General features: G+C 35.7%; 1 protein-coding gene across 5 annotated transcripts in view; it reads right to left on the bottom strand.

Annotated features, from left to right (window-relative positions):
• The window catches only part of LOC145277785 (uncharacterized), a 138,273-nt gene that overhangs the window by 72,207 nt on the left and 53,660 nt on the right, over window positions 1-12,406 (bottom strand). For all 5 annotated transcript variants that reach the window (XM_080129545.1, XM_080129547.1, XM_080129546.1 and 2 more), the window contains exon 2: window positions 4,722-4,762. In XM_080129545.1, coding sequence (XP_079985671.1) covers window positions 4,722-4,756 — 35 coding nt within the window. In that variant the 5' untranslated portion in view covers window positions 4,757-4,762. The remainder of the gene's footprint in view (window positions 1-4,721; window positions 4,763-12,406) is intronic.

The raw sequence follows: 12,406 nt of genomic DNA, 5'->3' as shown, positions 1-12,406 counted from the left end.
GCACAGTAGCAAAAGTGCACAAGTACCAAAAAACAAAGCACAATAATTCCTTTTCGTGTTTACAAAATTGGGGATCGATTTACTATAACATTGTAACTAAAAAGTGTGAACCCCTTTGAAATGTCCAAATAATGACTTTTGAAAAATTTTTTAAAAAATTAGACGGGGGATGATGCTGTTTTTTTTTAAACCTCTGATAAAAAAATCGCAATAAGGAAATTGTTTTTAATATAGTAGAAACCATTATAAAAATGATTAGTTAACCGCTGATAAAAAATGGCAAATAAATAATACAAAAATCTTTTAACCCTATTATAATGTTAAAACTGTAAAAAAAAAAAAAAAAATGTCAATGATAGAAAATTTGTCTTTTGGAAAACTTAACCTTCAGTTTATAAGTAAAGTATTTAAATGCCAAAAAAAAAAAGAAAAAAAAGACAACCGTTACCTGTAACGTGAAAACTATAGCTTACGACGCAACTTCCCAATCCACTGCTCCACGAGGCTGAGAGTGAAATAACGTTGGAAATTCTGTTATTTAAATGAATTGAAAAAATAATGCACGCATAGTTTTTGAAGTCGTTTAGAAAGACACAATTTTTCAGACACTCCCTTCGTTTAAAACTTTATTTCTATACAAAATAATTGATCGTTTTTCTAATTTTCACATATTATGTGGCAGAGGGATGGCTTTTTCAGATGGTACTGGTCTCGATCTGGTCCGATGCATGTGTTGAAAGTTTTAGTGAGACATAAAAACATACACACTAACAGACGTTTGAGATCTATATAATAAAAGAAGATAGAGAAAGAAAACATGGATACTCCACCTGATCACCTGACTCAAGGAAGAAAATACAATACATGTAAAATATTAAAATGATCAATAAAGGGGAATCTGCATAACTTATTCCACCATCAGATCTTAATTTGCTTCAGTTTATGTCTCTCCATTAAACCTTTGCATTGTATTGCCTTTTATAAATTTAAATTTCTTTTATACACACACTAAACAATGCTTCAAACAAACTACATTAATCTCTTATTAAATTATTAATTAAATAACATTATTACAAAATTATTATTAAAACCGAGAAAAGATGTTCTTATCCAGATAAACTGATCAAGCCAAAATGAAACAGAAAAACGTTAGCAGCTTGATATTCTGGCATGCTTACAATATTAGCAGACCAGCTTATAAAGAAACCGTGAGTAGAGATTTATGTGACAAATGTAGGAGGGGAGGGCTGATCTTATGCTGTCGGTTTAATGTGAGAGCAAAGGTTAGGAAAACATTTTTCTTTTGTTAATGAAAAAAACTGAAAAGCATTTTGGTTGATGTTTATAAAAATAAATTAAATAGGATTTTTTAAATTTGTTATATTATATGCTGTTGCCTTTTCGATTTCAATAAATATTTGATTATTATCATCATTATATTTGGTTTGACATCTGTTTTATATGCTGGCCTGTTTGCCATATTTTAGAAATTGACTTCAAAACTGACCCACGTCTTTATCTCTCTTCTCTCAAATGCATTCTTACCACTTTTTCACGTTAAGAATATTTGCGATATTCATGCTTTAAATTTTCCAAATTCGTTCATGAATTCACAAATAACAATTTTGTAAAACAAAGGCTGTGATTTTTAAACCACAGCCTTTGTTTTACAAACTGCTTGATGCTACTATCATTGATACTACTGTTACCAAAACAGTCAAATTGGGGAAAAAATGAACAATTTTTTTCAATAAAATTTGGTCGATGTCGTGCTTTTTTATGGATTTTGAAAGAACTTTTTGGATAGTTACATGAAAAATCTTCAAAACTGATTTAAATGTTAAAATTTTTTAATGTAAATTGAATCACAATGGGCACACTATTTTACTTATATATTACCTTAAATGGTATTCCTTCGTTAGTTTTTAAAACTGAATTTGACAAAATTCTCACCAATGTATGCTTTCAAATCAACTTAAATATACAGCTATCTTTCCTGTGCTCAACTAAAATGTAAAAATGGTTTTACAATATTTATTTTTTGTAAAAGTCTCACGAATAAAAAATTATAAAAACAAAATACACATATATATAAGTTTAGTAAAGTTATAGATGAATCAATTTTCTTGACAGTATTTTATTAGCGTTTCTCTAATAAACTCATACAAAAATACTGCTGTGGTGATGTTTTACAAGCAGTAAGCATTGCTCAATACACCACTTCCACACAAACTGGTTACCATTTCCCAACCTACTTTATAATCCCACTGCATTTTTTATTTACTCAATGCTTACTAATACTACAAAAAATTGTGTTGGTCTCAATTTCCTTTCTTAACAGGGAAAATTTCTGTTTCTGACTGCTTTCCAACTCTACAACCCCTAATCATCACTTAGGTCTTATTAACATACACTTGCAGGATTTTAATTTCCATAGCATCCTTCCACATCTCCAATTTAACAAATAGATTTCAAAGGCAGGCACTAAATTATAAGCATAAGGCACCTTTACAAGACAACCCATACAAAATAAAAAAAAAAAATGCAACAAACTCTATACAGAACACTGATCAAACTCTATACAGAACACTCTCATCATATCATAACAATTTGTCAAGTCTGTGATCATCACAATGCATATTTCACATGCAGCATTCCTGCAACAACACCTAAAGGTATGGCAGTTCTTAACCCTTCTTCATTTTATGAACCCTTCTTCATTTTATGAACTTCCCAGGAAGATGACAGTAGTCAAGTGGTTAATAACATGAACTGACACCTAGGAGTTCCAAGTTTGAATCCAGTTCATTTGACAAAATCACTTTCACTAAGGATGTTAGCAATCTTCACATGGTCCTTCCCACAAGTACCCAATGCTTTTCTAAAAAGAATTCTGAGTAAAAAATATTGGGGAAACCAATGCTAATAGAACCTTCAGATTTATATGATATGATAATGATTTTACTAACAGCTTCCCATACCATTTACACCTTATAACTGGACAAAATACTGCTTCTGTAACTTTGAAATTTTCTTGGATCCTATGAAAACTCAGCATTAACAAGCTCTCATTTCAAAGCATCGTTCATTTGTTGCTAATATCCCAATATCATTTTGAATTTACTTTACTCCAACAATATCCATGATTGTTCTTGCCATCTGTTTAGCGGAGTCATCTCTTTGTAGTATATCTGAAAACCTAGCTTGTTCAGCTTTCATTTTAGCCCTGGCTTTGTAGACTGCTCTCCTTGCTGTCTTTGCCACCAGATACATATTCTTATTTACTAAAGCTTTTCTCTATTCACTCCATCTTTTTCACTTTCCTTTCAAACCCTTCTCGACTTCCACATTCCAACACTATGTCATCTTATTTTTTGATTGAAATAATAAATAAACAAAAATTGTTCAATGTTTAATTCTCAAAGTTACATTGATGTGATTAATATACACATATACACATGAAGTTGTCTCATAAAAGTACTTGTTAAAAGTAGAACAGTTGAGGTAGCAAGGTCATTTGGAAAGAGATACATAGGAGGAAGTAATAAGGGTTGATTTGAGAGAAAGGACGATAAATAAAAACCAGGTAAGCTTGGAAGCAAATTTCTAAAAACTTTGCTGCACATGCTAGCCTCTAAAACAGATGTTAAACTACTGATGATGATGATGATGATGATGATGGTGGTGGTGGTGGTGGTGGTGGTGGTGGTGCTGCTGCTGCTGCTGCTGATGATGATGATGATGATGATGATGATGACAATGATGATAATGACGACAACGACGACGATGACGACGATGACACCACCGCTGCCCTTATTTCTCCTCTATTTAATTTAGGAAACACTTCTGCCATTAGGAGTATTTATGATCATGAAAAACTTTGTTTAAATCTGTTGAAAAATCTGCGCACATGCTCGTAATATACCAAGACTTTTCTTTACAATTAAGATAATTTCTGCTGAACTTGAGAAATTTATTTGGAATTTTGTAGTCTCTCTAGTCACAGTTTTAATTGCAGAATGAATGAAAGGTCTTTTCAAACTAAACGTTAGACTAACATTTTCTTTTACAGATGAAGCATATACTGAGTCGATCCGAGAGGAATTATTTGTAGTTTTGTTTCATTTTAGTTCTATAATACAGAATATAGTTCATCAGAAATTTTGAATAACTCATAAATAGTATTGATTCATCCCATAAATAAAATATCTGTAATAATATCATATCCATTAAATTAGCAATATTTTTCCCCAAAAATTATTGACAAAGCAATGTGTCCTACAGTTTGTCAAGAATTTTTTTGGAAAAGTATTACTAATTTGTTGTCATTTTTTTTTTAATTTTTCAAAATATTATTGATTAAATTACCCAATATCATTTTTATCAATTATTTTTCTGTCTGATCTTTATTTTTCCATTCTCAGAAATCTTTTCTCATGTCGACTTTTCTACAATGAAAACATTTCTGGTTCATAAAAGGACTCTTTATTCCAAAATGTCTACCCCCACATTATCACAATGATTTGGCATAAGTTTATTTGTGGATGTATTTGATTTGCTACTTTTGTTTTCCCGGTTTGTGTATGAAATTGTTTTTCATTATTGTAAGAGAACTGAAATACAAAAGTGTGTGTAAAATAAATTGTAGAAACAACAGGCTGCTCAAGACTAACTGTAAAATAAAAAAATAATGTATTATGAATCCTCATAATCATACTTACATGATAACAAGCCAACGTATTTCAATATCCATCATTAATTACTGAAAATAGAAAAAAATATTTTTTTTCACAATTTATAATACAAATATTTCACCTGCCTTTGTCATGGGATGCAATTAAAGAAATTATAAGAAGAGATGAGAATAAGTTTGAGAGAAAGCAAAATAGAAGACTTGGCCAGTGATAGTTTAGAAATCAATTTCTAAAAGCCATCTTACTTTTCAACATTTTAACCAAAACAACTGGATCTGCAATACATATGATAAAAGAACCCTCTACAATCCACCATAAAATATGGTGCTGATATGATCGCAAGAGTTAAAAATCAATGAAGTAAGTTCAGTAACTTCTGCTAACCAGCAATGAAATAAATAAAGATCTGACCAGAGATAGATTAGTTTGGAAATCAATTTCTAAAAGCTGTCCAACACATGCCAACGTTATATAATATTTTCCATGATTAAACTGGCAATCCATTAACCTTTATCCTCAAGTGGATTTGGGCCTTGATAATTGGTAACTAAAATAAAAAGATTAAAAAAATAAATTAAAAATACAAAATTTGTGATAAAGATTAACAAGATTATTTTTAATGAAAAATAATCTTGTTAAGTTCGTATTTTTAATTTATTTTTATTGTTTTGCCAACCATTTTGTTTTAAAGTTGTTATTGCGCCAAATTCTAATTATGGTTTTGCAAATGAGAGAAGGCATAAATCCGACTAAGATTAATTTTATTTTAAAAATATATCTGATTAACTAGAGATTTTGTTTGCCATTCACAATTTTTTAAAAACATAATACACACATTACAGAATTTATTTCCTTTCAAAATATCAGAGATATTTTAGAAATTGAGAATATTGCATTAATAGTAAATTAAATAATAAATTCCCAACAAATAAAACAGATGCCATGATTGGAAATCAAAATCCAAACCTTGAGATCTCTAATTTGAGGTTCTACTAACTGACTTGTTTGACTTTCTTATAAATAGAGCTTAAAACATTACCATAACAAAATGATCATACCTATAACGTGACATCATAGATGTATAATTTATGCTTCAAAACATGAATTAAAAAATAAGCAACAATAAAAAATAAATGAAAATTATTTGAAATCAATTTTATAGTTCAAAACAATTTAATATTTAATATATTAGAATTAATGGGCTCCAAGTATTTATTCACTTGATAAAAGTACAGAACATTTAACAATCAAGAAAAAAAAACAAGTTACTTAAATAAAAAGCTGTAGAATTTAATTATCTACCAACCTGTATACTTTTAACATGCTGAAATTGTTTTGATAATTTTTATTTACAAATTTTATTACATTCAAAGCAGTTTTTACACACATGTGAAAAACAAATGGTCACTGTTCATTTAACTGTTGAGAAAGGGCAGGGGGCTTAATTCTTGAAAAGTTATAATAACAATAATGATTGATCTGTCCAAACTTGTTTTCCACGCGCACGCACGTATATACACAACTACGTATATACACCCCAGGCACGCACGCAAGCACACATACGCATTAACCACACATACGTACACACATACGAGCGTGAGGTCACTTCCTTTTTTTTCTCCAAACGCATGCGCAGAAAACCAAGGTCCCACGCGCAGCCCCTTTTTCTTCCTCTTTCATCGGGTGGCTTTTGAGCTGACCAGTCGCACCAGATTTCGCCTCCGGACTACCAGTGGCCACTCCTCGTCAAAACATGTGCGCGGACGGTTAGCGACCTGCATACGTTCGCCCTTTCTTTCTCCCCCGTTTTCATAAAGCAGCAGTCGCTTTATGTGTGCCTTTTCATTTCCTCCTCACGTTTGGATTTTTCATCTTTTGAAATGAACATTAGCTTTTTATTTTTCTACGAAAAATAAACGTGTTCAAATTTATTCAACGTTTTCATTCCTTCATTTTCTGTTTGTTTCATTGTATATTTTTGCAGCGGTTTGGTGTATTATTATATACTAACCCGTTACAAATTTGGTGACCCCCGAACTTTAAAAGGAAATGAACGTTTTTGAAGGAACCACGTGTTGAACTCTAACACAAATATTTACAAAACACACGGAAAATAACCGGACAACCACGTGGAAGAATAACGTCAAACCGCGAACAAAAGACGAGTAAAATAATAATAATGTCACTACAACCCACGGAAACCCAGCATGAAACAATGACATTGAACATTCCACCCTTCAACCCGGCGAACACAAAAATATGGTTCGTCCAAATACAAGCTTTATTTGACGCCAAACGAATTACCTCACAACGAGCGCGTTATTGCTATCTCGTCGAGAAACTGCCTTTGGAGATAGTGGAAGAGGTTATAGATGTACTTGACAATGTGCCTGAAGAAAACCCATACGACACACTCAAGCAAGCCATTCTACAGCGAACCGGCGTTTCTAATGAAGCCATGCTGCGAAACCTGTTCACACAAGTTGAATTGGGAGACCGCACACCGTCGCAGTTACTACGACACATGAAATCCTTGTTAGGAGAAAATAAAATGTCTGACAGCATTATGCGTAGCTTGTGGATGAATAAGCTACCCGCGACAGCAAAACAAATCCTCGCGCCAATGTTTGAAGAGACGACGTTAGAAAAACTCGCCGACATAGCTGACCGGATACTCGAAAGTTCCCGAAGCCGACAAGTGTACGCACAACAACAGCAACCAGTGCAAACCCGAGACGAGGAGCTAGCGGAATTAAAGTCCACAGTGGAAAAGCTGTCACAACAATTAGCCGACGTTCTCCAAGTATGTCGACGTTACCCCAGTAACTACAACAACACGCGACAAAGGACCAGGCGAAGAAGCTCCAGCAGCAGGCGACACGGTTCACGTGATAGACAAAACATATGCTTCTATCACAGAAAATTCGGCGCCGACGCTCGACGATGCACTACACCCTGTGCGTTCAAAAAAACAGCACAGGGAAACGAATTTTCCAGCCAGTAACGACGACAACTGTAGCTGGAATACACAAAAAAGGTCGTCTGTTTTATATCCGTGACAAAATTCACGGATATAACTTCTTAATAGACACCGGAGCTGAAATCAGCGTCATACCGACACCGCATGGCCATCCAACGGGGACACATTTTCTCACTCTGCAAGCTGCTAACGGGACTAAAATACCCACTTTTGGAGAGAAAATGTTAAACTTAAACCTGGGAATGCGAAGGAATTTTGTTTGGAATTTCACCATAGCCAGCGTGACCACTCCAATATTAGGGGCAGACTTTTTAGCCCATTTTAACCTGTCTGTCGACATGACAAACCATTCGTTAACAGACAACGAAACGAAGATTTCGGTGAGAGGAACCACTTCAAAATTTTTAACCACCGGAATCAGCGCTGCCTTACCCGAAGATGCACACGTCCGCCAGCTACTCCAAAAATATCCTCAACTCTCCCAGCCGTTTAAAAATACGGACCCTATCAAGCATAGCGCTAAGCACTACATCAAAACCACAGGACCGCCCGTCTATTCAACCCCCAGACGCTTGAAACCGGATAGATACAAATTGGCAAAATCCGAGTTTCAAGACCTACTCCAGATGGGAATAATACGGCCCTCGAAAAGTGCTTGGTCGTCACCACTCCACATGGTACAGAAAGCTGATAACACCACATGGCGCCCGTGCGGAGATTTCAGGCGTTTAAACGCAAAAACAATCCCAGATAGATACCCTATCCCCCACATCCATGACTTCGCCAACGGACTTCAAGGCGCCACAATTTTTTCAAAGCTGGACCTCGTAAAAGCCTATTTTCAAATTCCAGTCGCAGAAGAAGATATACATAAAACTGCACTAACAACACCATTCGGCCTTTACGAGTTCCTTAGGATGCCTTTCGGGCTTAGAAACGCCTGCCAAACTTTTCAACGTTTGATTGACGAAGTTTTCAGAGGTCTGCCTTTCATATTCGCTTATGTGGACGATGTTTTGATTGCCAGCAGAAACCTCGACGAACACAGACAACACCTTGAGCAAACCTTTAAAAGACTATCACATTTCGGCCTGAAAATAAACACCGATAAATGTGTTTTCGGCCAACAAGAAGTTAAATTTCTCGGACACTTGATTGACAAGGATGGAATTTCACCTCTACCCGAAAAAGTAAGCGCTATTTCTGATTTTCCTGTACCGACATCTGTCAGACAGGTACGCCGTTTTGTAGGCATAATCAATTATTACCGACGTTTTTTGCCTAACTGCTCTACGTTACTCGCGCCTTTAACGGACATGTTAAAAAATCGGACAAAAAACCAACAGTTAGTTTTGGAGGGACCTGCACTCCAGGCCTTTGAAAAATCGAAAACTGCTTTGGAAAACTTCACCAAACTAACTTACGTCCAAGAGAGCGATACAACGAAACTCACACTAACAACGGATGCATCTGAAATAGCAGTAGGTGCAGTCATTCACCAGATTTCCGACAACAAAATGACCCCTATTTCATTCTTCTCGGCAAAGCTAAACAAGGCGCAGAGTAAATACAGCACTTTTTCGAGAGAGCTACTCGCGATTTACCTTGCAATAAAACATTTTAAACATCTGCTCGAGGGTAGAAATTTTTCCATCTATACGGATCACAAACCCTTAACATTTGCTCTACACACACAGGTCGACAAATACGGCCCTCGAGAAATTCGACATCTCGATTTTATTGCCCAATATTCTACCGATATACGGTACATAAAAGGACACGAGAACATTGTAGCTGACGCTTTATCTCGCGCAACGATTGCTTCTTTAAATTCCGCTCCACTAAGTATGGAATTAATAGCACAAGAGCAATCAGCCGATACCACACTTCCAGCTATAATGGAAAAGACTTCACTGAAGCTGGAAGAAATGCCGACACCATTCGGAACAACAAACTTCTACTGCGATGTATCGCAAAAACAACCTCGCCCGTATATTTCACCGAGCCTCAGACGACAAGTTTTTAATCACTTTCACAATTTGTCCCACCCAGGAAAACGCGCCACTGTGAAATTAATAGCGGAACGTTTTGTTTGGCCAAATATGAATACGGACATCCGTAGTTGGACCAAAACTTGCGTTCCGTGCCAAAAAAACAAAATACACAGGCACACCAAATCCCCTGCAGGAACTTTCAGTGTACCTGATGCCAGGTTCACCCATGTGCATATTGACTTAGTTGGACCCTTGCCCACTTCAAAAGGGCACACCCATATCCTTACTATAGTCGATAGATTTAGTAGATGGCCGACAGCAATAGCAGTCAGAGACACATCAGCCTCAACGATAGCCAGAGTATTCCTACAGGATTGGATAGCTATTTTCGGAGTACCCTCCGTAGTCACAACAGACAGGGGCGCACAGTTCCAATCAACTCTTTTCGCGGAATTTAATAATTTGTTGGGAACCAGACACATAAAGACTACTGCGTACCATCCGTGCGCAAATGGCATGGTCGAGCGCTTCCACAGACAATTGAAAGCGTCTTTAGCGATGAATGAAAACAGCGCGGACTGGGCAGACAATTTGCCGCTCATACTTTTAGCAATTCGCAACACTGTGAAGGAAGATTTGCAGAGCACGCCCGCAGAATTAGTTTTCGGATCAGCTTTAATTTTACCCGGACAATTCTGCGAAAACAATGCGAATATTGCCCCAACGACAACCTTCGTGACCGAATTAAAACGTAAAATGTCACAATTAAAATTCACTCCCACCAAAAAGACAGACACGAACATTTTCGTTCCAAGGGACGTTCACACCTGTAAATACGTGTTTATCAGGAACGACGCGGTCAAAAAACCACTCTGTCCAAATTATTCTGGACCCTATCTAGTTCTCGACAGAAGTGAAAAATATTTCACTATTTTAAAAAGAGACAAAAGAGACACTATAGCAATTGACAGAATCAAACCGGCATTTATAGACGAACAATTGCACTTGTCCCCTAGTCCAATACAAGAAAGTACACACTCACAAACGGACGAAGAGACTACGAGAAACAATACACCAGAAACAACAACAAAAACTGGGCGAAAAGTTCATTGGCCCAAACATTTCAAACAATATATTACTTATTAAAAACACACATAAAAAAATAAATATAAAAAAAAAAAAAAATACATTTCTATACACATATATATCTTTTTTTCTTTCCCCAGGAGGGAGAGTATTGTCCAAACTTGTTTTCCACACGCACGCACGTATATACACAACTACGTATATACACCCCAGGCACGCACGCAAGCACACATACGCATTAACCACACATACGTACACACATACGAGCGTGAGGTCACTTCCTTTTTTTTCTCCAAACGCATGCGCAGAAAACCAAGGTCCCACGCGCAGCCCCTTTTTCTTCCTCTTTCATCGGGTGGCTTTTGAGCTGACCAGTCGCACCAGATTTCGCCTCCGGACTACCAGTGGCCACTCCTCGTCAAAACATGTGCGCGGACGGTTAGCGACCTGCATACGTTCGCCCTTTCTTTCTCCCCCGTTTTCATAAAGCAGCAGTCGCTTTATGTGTGCCTTTTCATTTCCTCCTCACGTTTGGATTTTTCATCTTTTGAAATGAACATTAGCTTTTTATTTTTCTACGAAAAATAAACGTGTTCAAATTTATTCAGCGTTTTCATTCCTTCATTTTCTGTTTGTTTCATTGTATATTTTTGCAGCGGTTTGGTGTATTATTATATACTAACCCGTTACAGATCCTACTACTAACTTCATTGCATGGTAATCCTCCCTTAGTCAAAGTAATCTTTTTACAACTTTTCAGTAATGAAGACTCCAAACAATTAAGTGACAAACGATCATTTCTTCTTATGTGTTATAAAGACAGCTTAAAAGGAAAAAAAAGAGTTGAAATAAATACAGGTTTGAGAGTAATCTTTTTACAACTTTTCAGTAATGAAGACTCCAAACAATTAAGTGACAAACGATCATTTCTTCTTATGTGTTATAAAGACAGCTTAAAAGGAAAAAAAAAGAGTTGAAATAAATACAGGTTTGAGAGATACTACTATTGCATTTGGTATTAGTCGTTAATTGTTATTTGATATGGCATTTACAATAAATGAAAATCGTTAAGAAAAAAAAATTCAGTATTATTATAAATTAGCCTGGGTGCCCAGCATTACCCGGGTTTTTAGAGGTGTGTGTTGAGCAAAAAAAAAAAAAAGAAAGGGGTAGTAGGCAGGCAGGCCAAAACCCTTCCCGCGAAGAAAGAAAAGAACGTGAAGAAAAAAAAAATGTTACGCCTTTGCCGTTGCATCCATCGCCAAACCGGTTTAAATTAAGGCGAGTCAATCGAAAAAAGAGATGACTTTCGAAAGTATTGGTGAAAAAAGTGATCCCGCCCTGTAGAAAAGTACCCAGTTGAGGGTGAAGGAATTAATGTTTTTAGCCAATTTTTCGATATTTGTCGTCCGAAGGGTCGCGCTTCAAAACAATGCCGATCTCGTGCAAATTCATTGCCTCTGTTAAAAGTTTTAGGCAGACATACATACATTTAAATAGACAGGTGAGATTAATATTATAAATGGGCGTTTTTAGCTAAATCCTCCATGTGAACACTCTGTAAAACTTGGTGAAAAAAGACAATTATTTTAGAATGTAGATTGAAGAATCACTTTCATATATAAATTTACTGTAAAATGATACTCCATTTC

Source organism: Euprymna scolopes, chromosome 6, assembly GCF_053919585.1.
Source record: "Euprymna scolopes isolate OS-2025 chromosome 6, ASM5391958v1, whole genome shotgun sequence".
In the NCBI taxonomy this organism is placed as follows: Eukaryota; Metazoa; Mollusca; class Cephalopoda; order Sepiida; family Sepiolidae; genus Euprymna; species Euprymna scolopes.
Note: the sequence above shows the minus strand (reverse complement) of the source record. Positions and strands in the feature narration are given on the sequence as shown.